Here is a 23661-nt window from a genome sequence, read left to right as displayed (position 1 = left end):
TGGCTACCTTTACATCTGCTATTGTGTGGCCAGGGAGGTTGAAGTGTTCTCCTACAGGTTTTTGTATATTGCCATTCCTGATATCTGACTTGTGTCCATTTATCCTCTTGCGTAGTGACTGTCCAGTTTGGCCAATGTACATAGCAGAGGGGCATTGCTGGCATATGATGGCATATATAACATTGGTGGACATGCAGGTGAATGAGCCGGTGATGTAGCTGATCTGGTTAGGTCCTGTGATGGTGTTGCTGGTGTAGATATGTGGGCAGAGTTGGCATCGAGGTTTGTTGCATGGGTTGGTTCCTGAGTTAGAGTTGTTATGGTGCGGTGCGTGGTTGCTGGTGAGAATATGCCTAAGGTTGGCGGGTTGTCTGTGGGCGAGGACTGGCCTGCCTCCCAAGGTCTGTGAAAGTGAGGGATCATTGTCCAGGATGGCTTGTAGATCACTGATGATGCGTTGGAGAGGTTTAAGCTGAGGACTGTAGGTGATGGCCAGTGGAATTCTGTTGGTTTCTTTTTTGGGCCTGTCTTGTAGCAGGAGGCTTCTGGGTACACGTCTGGCTCTGTTGATTTGTTTCTTTATTTCCTTGTGTGGATATCGTAGTTTTGAGAATGCTTGGTGAAGATCTTATAAGTGTTGGTCTCTGTCTGAGGGGTTGGAGCATTACTGGATTACTCTTGTCCACATGTTTCTTGAACTGCTCAAAGAATTCTAATAGATTGGTGAGGCATGATTTCCCTTTACAAAAGGGGACTCTTCCCCAACATATTGTGTTCATCTACGTGTCTGATCATTCTGACCAAGATCAGAAAGACAGGATGGGTCAGGTGTATGAAATTATTTGAAAATCAACAAATAGGCAGATCTTGAATAGTCCCAGAAGTTTTTAGAGACTAGGGAATTGGTCGATATCAGCAAGCACTGCGTTATGTAGTCATGGAGAAATGAAAATCAGAAAAAAAGTCAATTCTGAATTAATATTAGGGATCAGCAAATCAAATAATAATCTTATCTAACAACACTGATATCAGCCATATCTAGCCAGCTGAGGATTGCTAATTTTCTGTTGACTAACTGACTTCTGAAAATTCAGGAGGACCAAAATGGTTAAAACAAATACTTATAAGAGCTTTGGTAGCATCCACTGCTTTGCCCATTCCCTCAACTACATGGTCACTCTGGTTTGTCCTTGATGCATATGCCTACAAATTGAACACCTTGCTGCTGGTGCCACGTTGTTCTCTTACTAGCTTCTAGCCAAGTATATATGCTTCTCAGGTTTCTCACAACGGTTGCTGCAATGTGTGCCTCTGGTGTGACATAATCTCCCCTGGTACCTTTAATGTGCTCTGTGGAGGAAGTAAAATTCAATACTGTGTAGTTGGTGAACATTGTTGGTCACTGATGCCTGGGGAATATGAATTATAATTTGCTCTTTGCTAGGTGCTGACTGCTATGATTAAGGATAAGATTATGTCATGGGGTTATGGATTCCGTGACTTCCAGAGACCTCTGTGACATTTTCCGCCTCAGCCCTGGAGTGGCAGGGGCCTCGGGGCTGTCAGCTCCTGCGAGCGGTGGGGGAACCTGGAGCTCTGAGCAGCTGTGGGCAGTGGGGGGACCTGAAGCTCCAAGACACCATGGGCAGCTGGGAGACCCTGGAGCTCTGAGCCCCTGTGAGTGGTGGCCTCCCCTCCCTGCAGCAGGGCTCAGGCTCTCATCCCCCCTCCTCAGGTTTCAGTCAGCCTCCGTAAGCCCCCTCCCCCCCCCGCATTATTTTTAGAAAAAGTCCCAGACAGGTCACTGGCTTCTGTGAATTTTTGTTTATTGTCCGCAGTCTGTCTGTGACTTTTACTAAATATAACCATGACAAAATCTTAACCTTAGCTATGATGGATGCTGGTGATCACCCTACGATGCTGTTTTACAGTGCTAGGAACATTTGAATTGGGTTAATAGTCTATAAGCCCAGTTTCTGCTTCTTTGCCCCTCTCAGTCGTCATATTTTATGTTTGAATCTTGTTATTTTGATTATAAGTTTTTATTAATACACTCAAATATTTCCTGAACAGCTTGCCAAATACAAATGATATCTACCTATCACTAATTAGTAATTTTTATTCTTAGTTTGTGCCCAGTGCTATTATATAACTCAACTAAATCATCTATAGTAATTCTTTTGCAGGCCTTTTTTCTCTAAATCTTCAGAATTATAAGATTAAGCCTTATTATTATGAACCAGTCAAAGGATCAAGACAGCTATTTTATAGTGTGTTAACATTTCAAAGTTATGCAGATTGTGGTTTACATGGGTCCTGGACTAACATAAAGCCCCTTACAATGTGGAACTCTCAACAGAAGTCCTTACTTGGGTAAGAATTATCCAAACATGTGAATCTGAAACCTAAAGAGAGCATTATAATAGCATCTCAGAGGAAAATTAAATTATGTGACTTCTCTGATCTGAATTACTGAATATCTTTCTACTTGGATGAAGCCTGTGAACTAATTCTTGATAATATCACTGTAACCTCCACAGCTTACAAACATAAGATTAGATCAGTGGTTCCCAAACTTGGTTCGCGGCTTGTTCAGGATAAGCCCCTGGCGGGTCACGAGACACTTTGTTTACCTGAGCGTCTGCAGGTACGGCCGCTCACAGCTCCCAGTGTCCGCGGTTTGCCGTTCCCGGACAATGGCAGCTGCGGGAAGCGGTGCGGGCGCTCAGATAAACAAAGCATCTCAGCCCGCCAGGGGCTTGCCCTGAACAAGCCACGAACCAAGTTTGGGAACCACTCAGTTAGATCATGGTATTTTCACACAGCCCATAGCAATTGGAAGTGCATAGGTGCACTGTTCCAGGAGAGCACAAGAAGGCCTTGGTGCCTCAGAGAGATTCAATTATTCCTGAGAGCGCCTCTCTTTCATTAGAGGGAATAGAGTGGAATCATTTTCAACATTATTTATGGCACACAGAATTCTCTGACTTTGCATCCAGCCAGTTCTCCTGGGTGGCACATCACAGCGGGGCAGAACCATGGCTCCACCTACTCACCATACGGTCCTGACTCATTTCTGTTTCCTGGGGGGAGTATGTGATATGCAGCCCCTGCCACACCCCAGAACAGTCCTTATATGGCAGAACAGGTGCAGAGATGAAATCCTTACTCCCTCTTGCTTTCCTGTACAGTTGTATCAGGGGTAGGAACAATCCAGCCTGTGTATAGATATTACATCTAAAAAATTACATGAAAGAAACATTATTATGGTTTGCTAAACTGAGCACAGGAAAGTAAGGAAATAGAAGAATTAAAGTTGTCAGTGTCTCCCTGCCGAATTTTAAGACTTTTTCTCAAAGTCTGGAGGTGCTAGAACTTCTCAAAGAACAAGTTGCCAGAATGGGGTCTGCACGCCACACAAACCAAGATCCACTATGATGTTCTCGGCAAAGGGAGGGCAAGTTTGCTCCTCTGCTTAACTAACTAAGACAAGGGCACAGTATAGCCACGAGTGCATGAAAAGGTTTTGAAAGGGCATGGTCATTGTTTTTGTTAGACTCTCTTTCCACTAATACCCTCCAACAGACATTAAGTAGACTTGTACATTCACAAATAGGGAATAGACTCTTATATTATTTAAACACCATTTAATGCAGATTTTGTCATTGTGCTTCTCACTTCAACAGTGAGATGGCCTGGTAAAACAGCTTGAAAGAGTATTCATTTTACCAGATTTTCATTTACAGCTGTACACAGAAGGTTTCTGCTGCACCTGTTTCAGAGAACAAGTTAAAACAACCAGTTTAATTGATTCTGAGAGCAATTTAAAATTTTCAAAGCTAAAGATTTCATCATACTTTTAATTCTATTGTTTTCATAAACAGCTGGAAAATTATACCACCCTGCTTTCTGATACCCCTGATACAAGAAAAATTCTTTCCACATTGCATTTGAAAGACTTAAGGGAAAAAATAGAAGGATCCCTGTTTTGGATAGTACATACCAGTCTTTCACATTTGTTCTCTAGAGAGAAAAAATATGAATCATATGCATTGCAAATGGATGAGCTCTCAAAACAGGTGCTGCAGTCTAAAAAAAATGATGAATGTTAACAACGTCTCAATTCTCTGACTATTGTGCTGTTATGCTTTTTTAGCCAGAATATCATGTGAGTACTTCATTACCACTGCCATATGCAACCAATGCTAGAGTTGTATAAAAGAGACAGATATGGAGACTGTAATTTAACTTCCATTATTTGCACAGCTCTGTACTTTCTATGTGAAGTTTGTAAGCTAACCATTATAAATACCCCTCTGCAGATGGAGAAATGGAGATAGAAGTTGATATTAAAGATTTTCTCTTAGCATTTAGACTATGATAAAATCAGCATGGTTATATTTTAATAGCTATCTAAAATACTTCAGATTAGTTCCTCAACATCATTACCTGATTTTTAGAGAAGATAATGATTATAGGAAAAGTATTACACACTATGCAATGTGGCTTCTTAGAGAGATCTAAACAAAAAGAATTAAATTTAAATTCAGAAATAATAAATGGCCAAGTACTCTAATCTCTGTAGAGAGAAAGTTGGGAGGATAGTTTAGTAATTATTTCTTTCATTCTGAATGTGGAATATGATAAAATAATATGTACTCAGTTCCATTAGTAGTCTTATCTGTATAATAAGGTGCTGGTGGAGTAACAGCACAAGAAAACAGAGTTCTTGATGCACCATGTTAAAAAATGGCTTTTGTTTATGAAAACTTTTTTATTGAAACTTGTGGGAATAATGTTATATTAATGGTAGGATGTTGATCTTTTCCAGCTATGGAAGATAGTTTCAGAACAGGATCCAGGAAAAACAAACATGGAAACCATTTAACTCCTTAGTTGTCTGCCTGAAATCTTGGGCGTTGAACTTATAGGTCATGGCATTACACTAAAGTGCCTCAAAAGCCAGTAACTATTTTCACTAAGTATAATTATCAAGAGTTTAAAGGAAAAAAATTTTTATGTCAAGATGAAAAATGCTTTGGTTCTATATAAAAGAAAGTACTGTGTCTATTAATATTCTCGGTACCTTTTCAATTTCAAATACATCAAATACAAATTTCAAATGACAAATATATACATGATATATACTGTCTTATTTATCCCTTTCCTAGTGATTCCTAACATTCTGTTAGCTTTATTGACTGCCACATATTGAGCAGATGTTTTCAGAGAACTATCCACAATGACACAAAGATCTCTTTCTTGAGTGGTAACAGCTAATTTAGACCCCCTCATTTTGTATGTATAGTTGGGCTTATGTTTTCCAATATGCATTAATTTGCATTTATCAACATTGAATTTCATCCGCCATTTTGTCAGCCAGTCATCCAGTTTTGTGAGACCCCTTTGTAACTCTTTGTTAAGTCCAAACAGACTTCCATCTTGAGTAATTTTGTATCATTTGCAAACTTTGCCACTTCACTGTTTACCCCTTTTTCCAGGTAATTTATGAATATGTTGAACAGCACTGGTCCCAGTATAGATCCCTAGGAGACACTGCTATTTACCTCTCTCCATTCTGAAAACTAACCATTTATTCCTACTCTTTGTTTCCTGTCTTTTAATTAGTTACTGATCCATGAGATCACCTTCGCTCTTATCCCATGACTGCTTATTTTGCTAAGAGCCTTTGGTGAGGGACCTTGTCAAAGGCTTTCTGAAAGTCCAAGTATACTGGATCCACTGGATCACTGTTGTCCAGATGTTTGTTACCCCCTCAAAGAATTCTGATAGATTGGTGAGGCATGATTTCCCTTTACAAAGCCATGTTGACAGTTCCCTAACAAATTGTGTTCATATACATGTATATAATAATTTGAGATATACCTATCTCATAGAACTGGAAGGGACTTTGAAAGGTCATTGAGTCCAGCCCCCTGCCTTCACTAGCAGGACCAAGTACTGATTTTTGCCCCAGATCCCTAAGTGGCCCCCACAAGGATTGAACTCACAACCCTGGATTTAGCAGGCCAATGCTCAAACCACTGAGCTATCCCTCCCTAATTATGTCTGGTAATTAATTTCAACTAGGGCTGTCAAGTGATTAAAAAATTAATTGCAAATAAAAAAATGAATCGTGATTAATTGCGCTGTTAAACAATAACAGAATACCATTTATTTAAATATTTTTGGATGTTTTCTACATTTTGAAATATATTGATTTCAGTTACAACACAGAATACAAAGTGTAAAGTGCTTACTTTATATTTATTTTTATTACAAATATTTGCATTATAAAAAACAAAAGAAATAGTATTTTTCAATTCACCTAATACAAATACCGTAGTGCAATCTCTATCATGAAAGTTGAACTTACAAATATAGAATTATGTACAAAAAATAACTGCATTCAAAAATAAAACAATATAAAACTTTAGAGCCTACTAGTCCACTCAGTCCTACTTCAGCCAATCGCTCAGACAAACAAGTGTGGTTACATTTTGCAGGAGATAATGTTACCCGGTTTCTTGTTTACAATGTCACCTGAAAGTGAAAACAGGAATTCATATGACACTGTTGTAGATGACATTGCAAGATATTTACGTGCCAGATGCGCTAAAGATTCATATGTCCCTTCATGCTTCGACCACCATTCCAGAAGACATGTGTCCATGATGATGACAGGTTCTGCTCGATAACGATCCAAAGCAGAGCAGTCTGACGCATGTTCATTTTCATCATTTGAGTCAGATGCAACCAGCAGAAGGTTGATTTTCTTTTCAGGTTCTGTAGTTTCCGCATCTGAGTGTTGCTCTTTTAAGACTTCTGAAAGCATGCTCAACACCTCCTCCCGCTAAGATTTTGGACAGCATTTCAGATTCTTAAACCTTGGGTGCTTTTTTAGAGTGCTGTAGCTGTTTTTAGAAATCTCACATTGGTACCTTCTTTGCATTTTGTCAAATCTGCAGTGAAAGTGTTCTCAAAACGAACATGTGCTGGGTCATCAACCGAGACTGCTATAACATGAAATATATGGCAGAATGTGGGTAAAACAGAGCAGGAGACATACTATTCTTCCCAAGGAGTTCAGTCACAAATTTAATTAGAACATTATTTTTTTAACGAGCATCATCAGCATGGAAGCATGTCCACTAGAATGGTGGTCAAAGCATGAAGGAGCATACGAATGTTTAGCATATCTGGCACGTAAATACCTTGCAACGCCGGCTACAAAAGTTGCCTGTTCTCACTTTCAGGTGACATTGTAAATGAAAAGTAGGCAGCAGTATCTCCTCTAAATGTAAACAAACTTGTTTGTCTTAGCGATTTGCTGAACAAGAAGTAGGACTAGTGTGACCAGATGAGAGGAAGAAAATAGCGGGACACATGGGGAGGGGCGGGTGTCCGCTGGCGGAGCAAATAAAAAAAAAAAAGCCCAGTGCTGCCGGTGGAGCAAAATATCGGGACGCGGGACAAACACCTAAATATCGGGACGGTCCTGATTTTATCAGGACATCTGTAGGCTCTAAAGTTTTACATTGTTTTGGTTTTGAGTGCAGTTATGTAACAAAAAAAATCTACATTTGTAAGTTACACTTTCACGATAAAGAGATTGCACTACATTCTATTTCTATTGTTTATCATTTTACAGTGAAAATATTTGTAATCAAAAATATTAATATAAAGTGAGCATTGTACACTTTGTATTCTGTGTTGTAATAGAAATCAATGTATTTGAAAAATGTAGAAAAACATCCAAAAATACTTAATAAATTTCAATTGGTATTCTATTGTTTAACAGTGTGATTAATCACAATTAATTTTTTTAATCGCAATTAATTTTTTTTTAGTTAATCGCGTGAGTTAACTGCGATTAATCAACAGCCCTCATTTCAACCAATTTGCCTGGTACTGAAGTTAGGCTTACTTGCCTGTAATTGCCAGGATTGCCTCTGGAGCATTTTTTTAAAAATTGTTGTCATATTTGCTATCCTCCAATCACCTGTTACAGAAGATAATGTAAGTGATATGTTATATATAGGGTGCCCAGATAGCAAGTATGAAAAATCGGAACAGAGTGTGGGGGGGATAAAAGGTGCCTATATAAGAAAAAATGCCCCGAATATCGGGACTGTCCCTATAAAATCGGGACATCTGGTCACCCTAGTTACATACCACTATTAGTAGTTCTGCAATTTAGTATTTAAGTTCTTTCAGAACTCTTGGGTGAATACCATCTCATCCTGGTAACTTATTATTTAATTACTTGTTTAATATATTAATTTGTTCCAAAACCTCCTCTACTGAAACCTCAGTCTGGGACAGATCCTCAGATTTGTCCCTTAAAAAGCATGGCTCAGGTGTGGGTATCTCCCTCACATCCTCTACAGTGAAGATCAATGCAAAAAAATCATTTAGCTTCTATGCAATGGCCTGCACTTTCTTGGGTGCTCCTTTAGCATCTCGATCATCCAGTAGTCCCACTGATTGTGTGGCAAGCTTCTTGCTTCTGATGTGCTTAAAACAAAATTTGCTATTTAGTTTTTGAGTCTTTTACTAGTTGTTCTTCAAATTCCTTTTTGGCCTTCCTAATTATGCTTTTACACTTGAGCAGAACATGCAAAGTAAGATCATTAGCCTTTCCATAGTATGGTCATTCACTTTTTAGAAACAAAGACTATAATTTTAAAAATAAAAAGTAACTCTTTTCAGACTAGATTTAGTTGCTTTGTTCACTTGATACAAAAAGTGAATCATAACTTCTAATAATTAAAAGTAAACTGAAGCACCAGTCCAACAGTTTAATCATTCTGATGCTTAGATATCAGGACGACTGAGACACAAGAGATGCATGTATACATAATGTGTGCATAGAGAGAGATCCATAGTACTATTTTTTGCATAATATGAGAGGACCTGAGCAAGTTATTAACAAAATCTTGTAGTTAAAGTCATCTCAATCTAATATGCTCTGTATGACGCTGATTAGGAAAGGAAGGAAGGGTGGTTTTGTAATGAAGGCACTGGATAGGACTCAGGAAATCTGGATTCAATTCCTGGCCCTGCCACAGACTTCCTGTGTGACTGTGGGCAAGTCATGGGGGACCAGATTTTCAAAAGTGCTGAACATTCAGTCATGTCAGTGGTGCCACTGGGTGCTGATTTTTCACAATCTGGCTACATCATTTAGGTGACTAAATGGGATCTGACCTCTCTTGAAAACATGGCCCCAATTGCAGCACTTCTGAAAACCTGCTTCTTAGTCTCTCTCTGTGTCTCAATTCCTCATCTGTAATATGGGACATATTAATACTTCCTTTCTCCCACCTTCATGTCTCTTGTCTGTTTGGATCATAAGCTCTTCAGGGCAGGGACAGCCATTCAATATGTAGGTACAGCACCTAGTACAACAAAGCTCTGGTCTAGCTGGGACCAATAGATACTACTGTCATACAAATCACAAACCATGACTATATTTGGCATGGTTTTCACTTTCTATTGTCCGCGTACCAGTGCTGCAGTAAACAGTCAAACAGGATATCTGTAACTGTATAAAAACCCAATAATCCAGAACAGGCAGAAAGTTTGACAAGATGACCTAATAGGTATTTCCATCTCTAGAGCAGTGGTCTCCAAACTTTTTTGATCGCGCGCCCCATCAGTAAAAAATTTTTGAACACGCACCCCCTGCTGCACCAAAGCAAAAAAAAAAAAGCCACTCAGACACCCGCCTGATGAAGCAAAAAATAAAATTAAAAAAGCGCTCCTCCTGCCGCGCACCCCCAAGGATCCTCTTGCTTTCCCTTCCAGAGTCCAGCACATAGGGTATGGGAAGGGCAATTTTTCTTGATTCACAATACACTTGATTACAAAATCCCAGCTGGTCATCCATGTGGTCCTGCTACAGAGTAAAGAATTTGTTCCAGTTGCATTGTACACTCTCTAGCATTGTTTTGCTGGGAATCTCTTCAAAATGTATCTCCTTCATCTCTATAGCTTTTCCCTACTCCCCAGGATTCACTCCCTGTTTCTCTCCGTTTTCCTCTCTATTTCTCTTTCCCTCTCCCTTTCTCCTTCCAGGCTCCACTCTCATCTCTTGGCTGCTGTGTCTTTCCCCAGGAACATGAACCTGAGGAGCAGTATCTTCTTGCCAACTGATTGTTTTGAGGAAAGAGCTAACTAAGGTTTGGAGGTGGAGAGGAGGCTGTATGAGGGAGGACTGTGGATGGGGTTTACTGAAGAAGCAGGAGCAGGTGATAGGGAGAAAGGAGTGAAGCACCATTGGGGAACAGGACACACCAGAGACGTGGACAGGAGTGGTACTGGAATGGGAAGGAGCACGGCTGAGCAACAGGAAAGTTGGAGGCAACACAAATCGCTTCCTCATGTAAACAGTCCCATGACAAATAAACTCCTAGAGAATGCACTGCCTTGCAATGAAGATAAAAGTATGCACATTCTACTATGAGTCAGAACAAAGCTGTTGGAAGCTAGGGTTTTCCTATTTCTAGACCTTTAAAGCTGAGGTTGTTCTCTGTATAATGTGTAGTGTCCTATTACCAGTTCTAGGAGTGTTATGTGTCACCATGTGGTTTTCCCACCATGTGCACCCAGCACTTTATTTAAGTAAGAGGTTCAATAGAAATTCATATTCTGTTACTGCATGGGTACTCATGCCTCTCCATTTGATTATATTGATGAAGGAACATAGGAGGCCTTTTCTGCCGCATTAATTCAGAAAAGGGAATGAGGATGAACTAGAAGTCAGAAGGAAATGATTCTTTGGTACCTGTAGGGCTTTGCAGGAGGGCAGAACAGAATGAGGTGCACTTTCTTACTATATGCTTTCAGTCAAAAGTGCTCATCTAAAATTAGTTTGTCCCAAAATCAACCTTTGGAAGATTTTCAACTAACCACTTAAAGTCAATGAGGTTAGAAATATAAATCTCATTTTAGTAAATAAAGTGAGTTGGAATTTTCTTAAGCCCCTTTTAATTAGCTATGGATTTTGTAATGATTACTGGTTGCACTGAGCTACGTATTGTGTGTGCTCCATTTCTGATGTGCAAGGAGTGAGGGATCATCTGCCACTGTGTCACCATCCCTCCATTTTCCCAGACCTCAGGGAAGGCTCCCTACAATGGGTGGGCTGAGGACGGGGAATGAATGTTTCTATGTTGGATGGGGGAAGGGAAGATGCACACCCACCATCCTCAAAGGTTCCCTTTGAGAGGTAATCCCTCCTGGACTGCTTTATCTGTCCTCTGCTATGGAGGTCTCCCTTTAACGGGGGCAGCTCCATTGCAGTCACTCTCCCAGGAAATGTGGAGGTGGAGGGGATCTGAGGGGACCATTGGGGGGCACAGGGCCTCCATACAGCTTATTCCACAGACCATGGCAAACCCCATACTCTTAGTAGAACTTAGAGAAACTCCACAGGGAAGCCTCTCAGGCATGTCCTCCCTACGGAGACATCTCCTGCAGGTTTTCCCACAGGAGGGAGCAATCCAGCCTCATGATTGCATTATCAGCTGTGGTATTTAAAGATCAGAGATTAAAATTTAGAGAGAGAGGAAGAGGATATTGTTGGGAAGATAACTGAATGGGGAGAGGTTCACTAATGAATGAGTAGTTTACATTCTGAGGGTGGAGTTGCAAAAGAGGATCAACTGCATAGTTTCAGGATAGAGAGAATACAGCAGCAGCTGGAAAGACATTACCAATGGGAAATCCTGGAAGTTGGTTTTGATATCTCACTTTGCTTAGTACATTCTCATGGGTTAGATATGCATATCAAATATGAAATACCATACTTTAATGTTGATACCAATACTGTGAATATGTTCTATTGCTGTTCTAAACAAAAGGCAACCAACATGTACTGGTTGTTTCTCTCAACCAAGTGAGAGAAATACAAAACAAGTGATAATATTAGTGTACAAGGCATTGGTTATATTTTATCTCAGAAATTTGTGTTCAGTTTTGGTTACTTTATCATCAGAACAATTATCAATGAGAGGATAAATATAAAAATAAATAATTTGAGATTCTGGAAGCATTTTTTGTGAAGTAATGCTAAAGCCTTTGAGATTATACACTATTAAGAAGAGAAAACCCCAGAGTACCCTAAAGGAAACATTCTGGAGGGATTTGATAAATGGGAACGACATAAACTATTGACATTGGTGTGGCAGGACGTGATCAGAGTAAACAGGAAATTCCAGCAGAACAATTTCACTTTGAGTTGTTAACATAGGAAAAAAGCTGCACAGCAAAATCACTATCAGAAGGCCTGAATAGTACTTGACTAGTAGTACTTCACTCTGCTTGTAGTCTTATTGGCTCTGTCTTGACGGCAAAAATATTCAATTATATTAGCTTAACATGATTGAAAAACCCTCACCACTCTCATTAAGATGCAGACTAACACAACTGAAGGTGTGTTCACTTGCTCCCTCCAGGCCAGAGATTCTCAACCTTTTTCTTTCTGTGGCCCCTCCCAACATCCTATACAAACTCCACAGCCCACTTGTGCTACAACAATTGTTTTTCTGCATATTAAAGCCAGGACCAGAGTTAGGGGGTAGCAAGCAGGGCCCACGCCATAAGGGACCTCGTGAAGCTAAGTTGCTCAGGCTGCAGCTTCAGTCCCAGTTGGGACTTGGGGCTCCAGGCTTCAGCCCCATGTGGTGGGGCTTCAGCTTTCTGCCCTGGGCCTTGGCAAATCTAATGCTGGCCCTGCTTGGTGGACCCCCTCAAGCCTGCTTGCGGCCCCCCCAGGGGGCCCCAGATGCCTGGTTGAGAACCATTGCTCCAGGCCACAGCAAGGCCAGCTAGGTAGAAACTATATTTTGTAATTCAAGATGACTGGAAGCTTGAGGTACAGTATATACCGTATAATGGTCTGACCCAATTTGTATTGAAATTGATGCCACTAACTTTAATGGCAGACCTTCAATCCTTAAAGCGACAGAGCACAGGTAAATCTAACCCTGACATTTGCTTATGGGTGTCACAATAGCAGCTATTCGCAATTCTTTCTCCTGCACCATCAACCCCAAACAATCTCACACCAAAATTCTGAATCCTACTGACAGAAACTCCCAGAAATACATTCTGTCCCATTCAACAGGATGAAAACATGCTGTGAAAGAATAATAGGGCCTTTTAATGGGCGTAAGCAGACTGACAATTCATGTCCACAAGTCTCTGTTAAATTATTTCTATAACACAGCTATCTTATAAACTCTCTACAAAATTAGATACAAACAAACAATTTAGTACACAAAAGTTGATTTGGCTTGAGTTAAGGAATCAAAATGGCTAATTGAAGCTAATACAGAAGAAGCAACATAACACTTAAAATAATTTCCCAATAAGATGCATAATACACGTGTATTTCCTTTCAGCATACAATGATATGGACAGAAACACACAAAGAGCTGGGCCATGCACAAGGAGGGGGCCAGCAGGAGCATGGGCCCCTGCAGAAATCAGTGGGGGGCACAGAACTCAACACAGAACCTTGTACAGAGGGCCGTGTTGGGGAGAGTGAGCTCCTCGGGCCGCAGGGCCTAGGGTTACCAATTTTGGATGGACATATTCCTGGAGGTTTTATCACATGACATAATCTTTAATTAAAGATTAATCTTTAAATTCCTGGAGACTCCAGGACAATCCTGGAGAGTTGGCAACCCTAGTGGGGCTGTGGCAGGGTCATGAGCTCCTCTGGCCCCGGGGCTGCAGTGGGGTCACAGAACGCACCCCTCCAAAAGTGGTCCAATTTAAATTGCATGCCCCTGCAAAGAGCAGAAGAAATTTTTGAGTTTCCTGTGGCAAAAATACCACAGAATTTATAAAACTCCACTGTGAAAATCAGCCACCCTTGCTACAACAGTTGGCCCAGCTTATGTGAAGTGTGTTCTGTACAAATTGAGTGGTGTTCAACTCTGATAAAGAAAGACACTTTTGTGAGAGTGGAACAGATTCAGATTTTCAGTGATAATCTTCTTGTCTCAGTCATACTGCTCTGCTCTACAAATGCAGGTGGAGTTTGTGTAAGTAGACCAACTCTTGGTTGATGAGAAATGTCTCCCTGTCTTATATGGAAAATGAATTGTCAGTGTTGTTCAGGGCAGTGTTGTAGAAGGAATGGCTACTCAGCGCAGCCCGTGTTGAGATCCTCACTTGTTTCTAAATATAGAAAATTTCCCAGAGCATATTTCTCTCCCTCTAGAGGCACCTCAGGAGAATGTGACTCAGCAAACAGTGAGGATGATTAGCAACCATGAAGGAATGCATTTTTCCTGTGAAAGAACTCTGATCCCCCTCTCCCACAGAAATGCACCCCTGTGTTTGTGTGTGTCTCACTGCTAATACAGCTGTAGAACAGGTCATCTGCCAGTTACTTGATTTAGAATGAGGACTGCATTGTGAGAGGGCTCCATTGCTTAATAAGTCTCTGGGGCGGGGGGGGGGGGTTGTATCATTTGTTGGTGAGAAAATTAATCCAAATTCTTTTTAAAAGAAACTTTTTTTTGTTCATTGTGGTACTAGTTGTGCTATGAAAAAAGGCAATTAGACAAACATTGATTTTATTTATTAAAGAGTTCCAAAAGCCATTTGACATAGTTAACCATACCTATATTAATATTTTGTTATTTATGTTACAGTAGCACCTAGAGATTCCCAACTGAGGTTGGTTCTACATTGCTGTATACAAATTCCTAATAAGAGATAACCCTGTCCTGAAAAGTTTGCAGACTATTTAGGCAAGACAGACAAAGGTAGAAGAAAGGAAATGATGTCATCCTTATTTAACAGATGGGAAAGTGAGGCATTAAGAGAGTAAGGGCTTGTCTACACTGTCCCAGTTTGGACTAGGGGGATGTGAATATCAGTGCACACCAAAGTGCTGCTCTGTAACTCCCCTGTATGGACACTGTGGATGCGAAGTAAATGACTCCTAGTTTGTATTAATGTAGTCCTCTTCAAATAAGATTACATTAATGAGAACTAGGAACCTTCTACTTCACACCAACAGCGTCCACACAGGGAAGTTATAGTGCAGCACTGTGGTGCACACAACTATGCACACCTCATAGTCCGAACCGCAGGGCAGTGTAGACTTAGCATAAGAGCTTTGTCCAAGGTCACACAAGAAGTCTGTGACAGAACTGTGAATTGAACTACTCAGATCTCCAGAGTCCCGCTCCAATGCATTAACCACAAAACTATTCTTCTGCTCTGAACTTATGTTTGTTGTCCTTTTATAACTCCCTTATACCAATCTCTTCATTAAGTCCATTGCCAAAACTAGACATTATGAGCCAAATTCTGCACAGGGTTTGTTCCCACTGATGACCTAAAAAAGTAAATTGGAACCCACACACCCCTCCTTACCTGCTTCTGTGAATCCAAAGGTAGAATTTGGACCTTAATTATGAAAAACTGACACTTTCTCACTCGATTAAGAAATATTTTAAATAGCCAAATTGGGAGTGGGTTTCAAATTTAATGTAATTTAAAGACGTTTCCTGACCTTTTAAACCAAGTTTAATCCTGGAATGAATTTTTACAGATGTTACAAATTCTCTGTTTCAAGGGAAGTCTTAACAGAGACAGTGACGCAACTTCAAGTAAAACTACGCAAGCAACACAGCTATTATGCCACATTAATCTCAACAAATATATTCTCTAAATGCAACTGAGTATTAAACCTATTGAAATAGTTTGTGCAGGAGAAGGTGGTTAAGCAGTAGCAGTTTTGTTTAACATTTCTTCCAGTCTCTGGCTAGTGCTCTAGACACTACTAGAAAAGGGAAGGATTTTGCAGCTCCTGGCACTGCGTGTTATCTACCAGCACAAAAAACAAAGATTTATTTTTGGTTGCTGAATGAGCAAGAATGAAATGCTGAGAGCTCTGTAACGTTTCACACTGTTGCCATATTTTTTAGACCCTAGGAGCCAGAAGAATGTTCTTGGAAAGAATGTGTTTACAGAATAATCATATTTATCCATCAGAGAATCTGGTTTTGTAACGTTAAACGTGGTATACAGTGAAAAAGCTGAGTGTGTGATACCTCAGCAAAATTCCCCCCTTTGTTCTGTATTTTAATAAGTTTCCGTTATTTGTATTTAGCAGTTCTGTTTTCTAAACAATTATAAAATTTGTAAAACAGATAAACTTTCATGTGTGGAATAAGAAAAAATACATGTTTACTAAGGTGCTAATTAAGTGTTTAGAATGTTTGTTTTTCCCACAATGCTAGTCAGATTTCACAAGTAGGATTGTTTGAATGTATGCATTGAAGGCTTTACATGAAATCAGTTCCTACTTTCAGACCTTTCAAAATGTCATGCTTAATTTTAACCTCATTCTACATTGCAAGTTTTCTATAGTGCAATCTGGATTGATTCTTTTAGGATCTAACTGTACATTCTGAAGCTCTTTGACTTCATTGATTTAATAGTGAATGGCACATTCCTGGAATGGTTTCAACTGAAGGTTTCTATGTAATATGGATATGGATAAATGTGACACAGTGGACCAGTTTGTATTTTAAGTAGCAATGTTATCCCAAGTTGTTTTAGTAGTGCAGTTTCTTTCATTCCAATTCCTCTGTTTCTGTAAAGCTGGTTATCATGAGAGATTCAGAGTTATGAGAAATTGCAGTTAAACTACCATTTTATAATGAATTGCTTTCTAAGAAAAGCATAGCAATTGGAAGTGATCCCATTGCACATCTGCAAACATTAGACCAAAATTTGCTCCCAGTTCAATTACACTGGCGTAACCCTGGAGTGACTACATTGAATTCAGTGGAGTTAATCCAGAATTACACCAGAGTAATTAAGAGAAGAATTTGTCCCAGAGATTGTATTCCTAATCAGACAGTTATGCCAAAGCATTAAGAGACAAAATATTCCCAAACCAAGAAAACTCTACAGCAGATTTCCTAGCTGTCATCCTCTTGGGACAGTAGGGTATGCTTCCTTTCACAGTGCCAAGGGACGTACCCAGTGAACCTCCCACCAGCAGATTTTCACCACCAAGTTCTGCATGCCAATACATAACTGAAATTGATGTAATTTAGGTTGATTTACAGCGATGTTTATACCATGCTGTGTCGATGGTAGGGTTGCCAGGCATCCGGTTTTCGACTGGAATACCTGGTCGAAAAGAGACCTTAGCGGCTTCGGTCTGCATCGCTGACCAGGCTGCTAAAACTCCGGTCAGTGGCACAGCGGGGCTAAGGAAGGCTCCCTGCCTGCCCTTGCTCCACACAGCTCTCAGAAGCAGCCAACATGTCTCGCTCCTAAGCACAGGGGCGGCTGTGGGGCTCCGTGCGCTGCCCCCACACCGAGCACCAGCTCTGCAGCTCCCATTGGCCAGGAACCACGACCAATGGGAGCTGTGGAGACAGCACCTGAAGGGGAAGGCAGCGCACAGAGCCCCTGGCCACCTCTGCGCCTAGGAGCCAGACATGCAGGCCGATTCTGGAAGCCACCTGATGTAAGCGCTGCTCAGAGCCCATACCCTGAATCCCCTCCCGCACCCCAACCTCCTGCCCCAGCTCTGAGCTCTCTCCCACACCCAAACTCCCTCCAGGAGCCTGCACCCCTGCCCCAGCCCTGAGCCCCCTTCTGCACCCCAATTCCCTCATCCCCGGCCCCACCCCAGAGCCTGCACCTCCTCCTGGAGTCCTCACCCCCTCCCACACTCCAACCCCCTACCCCAGCCTGGTGAAAATGAGCAAGTAAGAGGGGGCAGGGCCTCAGAGAAGGGGTGGGGCCCCAGGGAAGGGGCTGGGCAGAGCTGGGCAGGATAGGACAAGGGTTTTTGTTTTTTTGCAATCAGAAAGTTGGCAACCCGAGACGACGGGAAATGCTCTCTTACCTTACACCTCTCAGGGAGGTGGAGTACAGATGTTGATGGGAGAACTCTGCCATTAACTTAGCTTGTCTTCACCAGACCCGCTAAATCGATGCCACTGCATCGATTGCAGTAGTGCCGATTTAGCCGCAAGTGTAGATAAGCCCAAAGATGCCTTTGGCTTAATTGCCATACCAAGTAGGATGTAGGAGGTCCTATTTGTGGGATTATATTCAGCCTGGACTGCCATTTGCATAACTGTATTTTTTAATAGTTCTTTCCAAAAAAAAAGAAGAAATCTGGCATATCTGTGTTTTGATTTGCAAAATATGTGTGCACTCCATTTTCCCCTAAAGGTTAAGCAGAACTAAAATTAAATAGCACATTCAGATCAAAGCAAATAAAGAACAGGTATAGGCTGTTATTTTCTTCACTTTGATTATCAAAAAATATAGTTGTCATATATTTTTAAACTGACAGGGCAGCAGAGGGCTTGGCCAGAGCGGAGCACACTCCAGGAATCCCCACCAGCATAAAAATCCCTGGGGGGCATTGCAAGACAGTGCAATTTAGAGCTGCTCTGAGGGTAGTCTATTTTATGCTGGGTCAAATGGGCTCCAAGTTCTCCCCAGAATTGTGAAATAACCAAGTGGTGAAAGCCACTTTTGCCCACCTGCTTTTCCTCTCTAGTGCTCCAAAGCTGCCCTGCAGTTTCAGCCCTGTATTTCCAGAAGTGTTATAACGTATAAATTGCCTTATAACAACTGCAAGAGTGATGAGAGATTTCTTTTCTAAAATCTGCATATGATGATACCACCTAGCTCTTATGTGGCTTACTTAGTATCTGTAGAAGTAGTAGCACTTAATTCTATCAAGTTTTGTCATACATATAGTTTTCAGATGCAGTGCTACATGAACATAACTAACTTCAGTTTATTCACTGCTTTACCATCCATGGTCATAACATTGCTCAGAGTAATGCTGCCAAGAGCACACTGTATTCCTGTTAATATCACATGACAACTTGAGATTTTGTGGAAACCTCCTCTCACAAACTGTTTATACACTCACACTGATATTTGTCTGAAGATATATTTTGTACTCTATTTCCTTACAAATACGTCAGCAGAGACTTCTGTTTCTTTACACTTTGTTTGCCAGACAAAATGTGAACAAAAAAAATGTTCATAAATAAAATTTGGTTATGAAATCAATGATTTATTCATTTTTTCATTCAATACAGAAAAAAGCAAGAATATGCAAATGTGCAAAAATTACTAAAATAAGTTTTAATCACACTAGTTCATTAAACTGGTTGCAACCAATTATCTTGCTTATCCACAACCAACACAAACCCATAAATGCATCTTTTCTTGTTCGATATAGTGTTAAATCTATAGGCTATTTTATTTATGTTATTCCCAATTCCACAGTTCTTACTCAGGCAAAACTCAGGTTGATATCAATTGTTTGCCAGAACAAGGACTGAAACATCAGGCTCTTGAAAAGCATATATTTCAATGGTCTGATTAGAAATATAATAAGTAGGGTAATTATAACCCCTATTCCTCCTGTTACAATTTCCACTCCACCCACACTGAGAGGGATAGTATGTCTTTCCACTTTAACAGCACTATAGAAAACAAAACAAATTATCTTGTGGGGGTTTAAGAACCCTGGCAATGCAGACAGATTTCGGAACAAGTCAAAGGAGTGAGCCAAAAATTTTTGTTTACCATGATTGCCATTTATAAGTAATTTTGCAGGAGGCAGAATAGAGCATGTGAATAACTACAGAAAATGACCTGGAATAATCTTACCAAGTTGTAGTGAATGAATGGTCTTTTTGTGGGAATAATGAAGAGGGAGTAGATAGGAATGATGTAGGAGAACTTAAACAATAAGCTCTGTATTTCATGCTTCTGATAGTAAGTGGCTTTGGAACATTTATTTTTCATAGTATTTACATTATGTATTGCTACTTCAGTGATTGATACAAGTCCTCCTATTGTGAGGACATTTTATGTTACTTCATGAAGAAAATCGAACAGATTCAGAGTGAACTACTTACTTCTATGTTTGTAGAGCAATTGCTGGAGGATAAAATAGAAAGTTTTCTCTGCTTGAGTTTAGGCCAATGTCACTGACTGCAGTACTACAGATATTAGGAATATTTTTGGTTCAACATCCTTTGCATTGGACCCATGTCCTTCCTGGCTGATGAAGACTAGTTGGGAAAAACTGGTCACTATTATTGGATATTGTCAGAATCTGCCTTAGGGAGGGCACCTGGCTTCTATCGAAGAAGCTATCAGGGGGCCATCTCTCCAAAAAAGTCCACCCAAAGAGAGGTTATTCTAAAAGAAGGCAACAGCTGTGTTGGAAGTTCCCTTTCCCCACCTCCTGTGGAGAGTGTCTGCAGAAGCACTTGGACTATAGCCAAGATTTTTCAAAAATGGCTAATGATTTTGAATATCTCATGTTGGGCATCCAAATTTTTTTTTTAAATCTTGACCTATGTGGTTGGACTTCCTTTGTTTTAGAGGCAACGCTAGGGAACGGTCACTCTATGCAACATGTTTCCCCAAGGAACTTCTGCTTGGAAATTCATGTAGGAGTTAATGACAGTTTAACCAGAATTAACTCCCACTCTGTGCCTTCCATATCCTCAGAGGGAAAGTTGGAGTATATGAGAGATAATGGCAGCAAGGCACCTAAACGAGAAGTGAATCTAGGGAGTGTCTGTGGGCCAAATGGTGTAAATCAGCATTGATCCATTGACATGTCAACATAGAGTGATGAATGTGCTGAGCAGCAAACTCACTACTTTTCCCCTACCTCCTGCAAACACTTGCTGAAGTATGACGTTCCAGTGGTGGAAGAGCAGACCCAATCCCCTCTTCAGGCCAAGAGGATGAAGGGATGGGAACTCTTTTTGACCTATGAAGTGAGCTCTCTATCACAAGAATGCAGCAGGAACAGGAAAGCTACATGCAGAGCAGACTGTAACTGTCAAGCATTACGACAGGATACTGGTCTGTGAAGAACTTGTGGGGAAACAGCAGAGACTGGGCAGAGGGCTGAGTAAAGAGGGGCCCTAAAAAGAACTCTTGGGAGCACAGAATCTATGGCTAGCCAAGGCTTTTTAAGGGACAATAGCCTGCAGAAGTCTATTACAGCCAAAGTGCCCCTGACACTGGGGTTTAGCTTGGGAAGTGGTTAGTGTGCCCTGACTGGATGTCAGGCCCAAAGAGAAGGGGATTTCGTGCTTGTAAAAGACAAGTATATACAAACAGAGACTCTGGGAGAGACTTGTAGCCTAATTGCCAGCCGCAATTGCAGCAGCCTGCTAGTGGGAACTGTGTCAGGGAAGCACAGCAGCAATAGCAGGATGATTAGGCAGACTGGACCCCAGTGAGTGACACCACAGATTGCTAGCTTGCAGATTACCTACTTGCCTGTAATAGAGGAACTCACTGAAGAAGGAGACTTCAGGTGTTAGGCCTGATAACCCTCAGTTGGAGTGCCCCCCACAGGCCAAGCTAAGAACAGCAGTGTTTACCTTAAAGTGTTATTGCTCAAACTACTGCATCACTGCAACCTTTTCTTTTCTGTCAGCCCCAGTAAACTATCCCTTCATTCTAATCATATATTAGAACCCACCAGCTTCTAGCATTTATAGGATCTGGCAGATGAAGGGCCTTCAGGACTTGCCTCTGAGTTATGAGCGGCCCTAAAGGAACACCAAGTGCACCACTAACTATCCAGAGGTTTGGTGTAGAATAGTATTAAACAAACTATATTAATTATAGGAGTATGGTTGATTTGTATCAGCTGAGAATCTGTCCCACTGTTCTCATGAAGATCTCCAGATCCGTGGAATTAAGCCCTGCATTCCTTGCAGACCCAGTACTGCTGCAACAGAAGTAATGAATAATCATTTTAAGGCAACCTCTTCCCACTCTTTAAGTAGGTTTGGAAGGATTAAATTTTTATCAGTAAATGTTGATTTCACCAAACACATACAAACCAACAAAAAAAATTTCCATCAGTAAAAATCCAAATTTGCACATAGGCAAAGTAAGAAAAATGCTGCTTGAGAACTTTTTAGAGCTGATTTAAGAATGTTTACATTGTATATTTTGACATGTGATGTTGACAATTTGTGTTTTAACAGTTATAAAACTTCAAATTTTTGAATCTCAGCATCTACTGCCATTAAATAATTATCTGATTCCCTATTGTCTGACCCCTTAATTTCCCATAACTCTGAAATTTAAATTGATAAAAATAGGAAACATTCTTAAAAATAAACTATTTTCTGTTTAAATTATAAAAAAATAAAAATTGAATTCTGACACACCAATCTATAAAATTCAAAACCCTTCTGTCTAAGGGAAACATTCCTCAGAAATGAACTGATGTTTAGATCAAAGTTATATTGATGCAGAAGTAATCTGTCTCTCCAGCCTCCGTTTCCTGCTATATTTAGAGGCGACATTAGGTGGCACAGATATGTAGACAATCTGGAAAGCTGTTTAGAGTACTTAAATCTTCCTTTTGTGAATGCTATCATCTGTTCTACACTACAGAGTTAAGTATCAGAGGGGTAGCCGTGTTAGTCTGAATCTGTAAAAAGCAACAGAGGGTCCTGTGGCACCTTTGAGACTAACAGAAGTACTGGGAGCATAAGCTTTCGTGGGTAAGAACCTCACTTCTTGCATCTGAAGAAGTGAGGTTCTTACCCACGAAAGCTTATGCTCCCAGTACTTCTGTTAGTCTCAAAGGTGCCACAGGACCCTCTGTTGCTTACTACAGAGTTAGATAGAAGCAAGGCAGCTTACGTCAATCTAACTCTGTAAGCGTCTACACTAAAATATTGCTCCCATCGATGTAACTCACCCACTACGCCAGCTTAATAACTCCACCCCCACGAGAGGCATAGCGCTTAGGTCGATGTAGTTAGGTTGACACAGTATCAGTTTAGATACTACATTAGTTACGTCAATTTTAGTGGCCTCCGGGAGGTGTCCCTCAATGCCCATCATGACTGTTCTGGTCACCAATTTGAGCCCTGCTGCCCAGCGACCAGGTATGCGGTACACACCACTCTCCTTTTAAAGCCCTATGAATTTTTGAAATTCCATTTCCTGTTTGGCCAGCTTGGAGAACTCACATAGCAACCGCCCAGCTGACAATGCCAACCCCATGCAGCTAACGCACTCCTGCTTGGAGTACACAGGAGGTGGTGGATCTCCTGGGTCTATGGGGAGAAGAAGCTGTGCAGGCACGGCTCCAAACCAGCCTAGAAACATCAACATATACGAGCAGATCGCTCAGGGCAGGGGAGAGAAGGGCTACAACAAGGACACGCAGCAGTGCTGCATGAAAATCAAGGAGCTGCAGCAGGCATAGCAGAAGACAAGGGAGGCAAACAGTCTGCTGCAGACATACTGCTTCTACAAGAAGCTGCATACCATCCTTGGGGGAGACCCCACTACCACCGCCAAGAGCCCCATGGATATCTCAGGGGAGCTGGAGTCACGGGCCCCTGCAGTGCACATTGAGGAGAAGGTGTTGGACTGGAGGAGGAGTTTGGGGGACAGGCTACCGGGGGATGCAGTGGTGCAGCGAGCAAGGACCTTTTTCTGATGCTGGAGCAGTCAAGCCAGTCCCTACCGTACAGCACCGGCGAACCTGATGCAGGGGAAGGAGCCTCTGGTAAGTATGAAGTTTGCTTTGATATTGCAGGGACACATCTGTTCATTTATTATTTTTAAATTAGG

General features: G+C 41.1%; 1 protein-coding gene across 2 annotated transcripts in view; it reads left to right on the top strand.

The window, feature by feature from the left end:
• The window catches only part of COL4A2 (collagen type IV alpha 2 chain), a 217452-nt gene that overhangs the window by 85918 nt on the left and 107873 nt on the right, over positions 1-23661 (top strand). The window contains exon 5 of one of the 2 annotated variants that reach the window (XM_065592194.1): positions 10081-10448. The exons of the other annotated variant lie outside the window; for it this stretch is intronic. Coding sequence (XP_065448266.1) covers positions 10422-10448 — 27 coding nt within the window. The 5' untranslated portion in view covers positions 10081-10421. The remainder of the gene's footprint in view (positions 1-10080; positions 10449-23661) is intronic. 2 annotated transcript variants of the gene reach the window in all.

The sequence above is a fragment of the Chrysemys picta genome, chromosome 1 (genome assembly GCF_011386835.1).
Source record: "Chrysemys picta bellii isolate R12L10 chromosome 1, ASM1138683v2, whole genome shotgun sequence".
Lineage (NCBI taxonomy): Eukaryota > Metazoa > Chordata > Testudines > Emydidae > Chrysemys > Chrysemys picta.
This window is presented reverse-complemented; position numbering and strand designations above follow the sequence as displayed.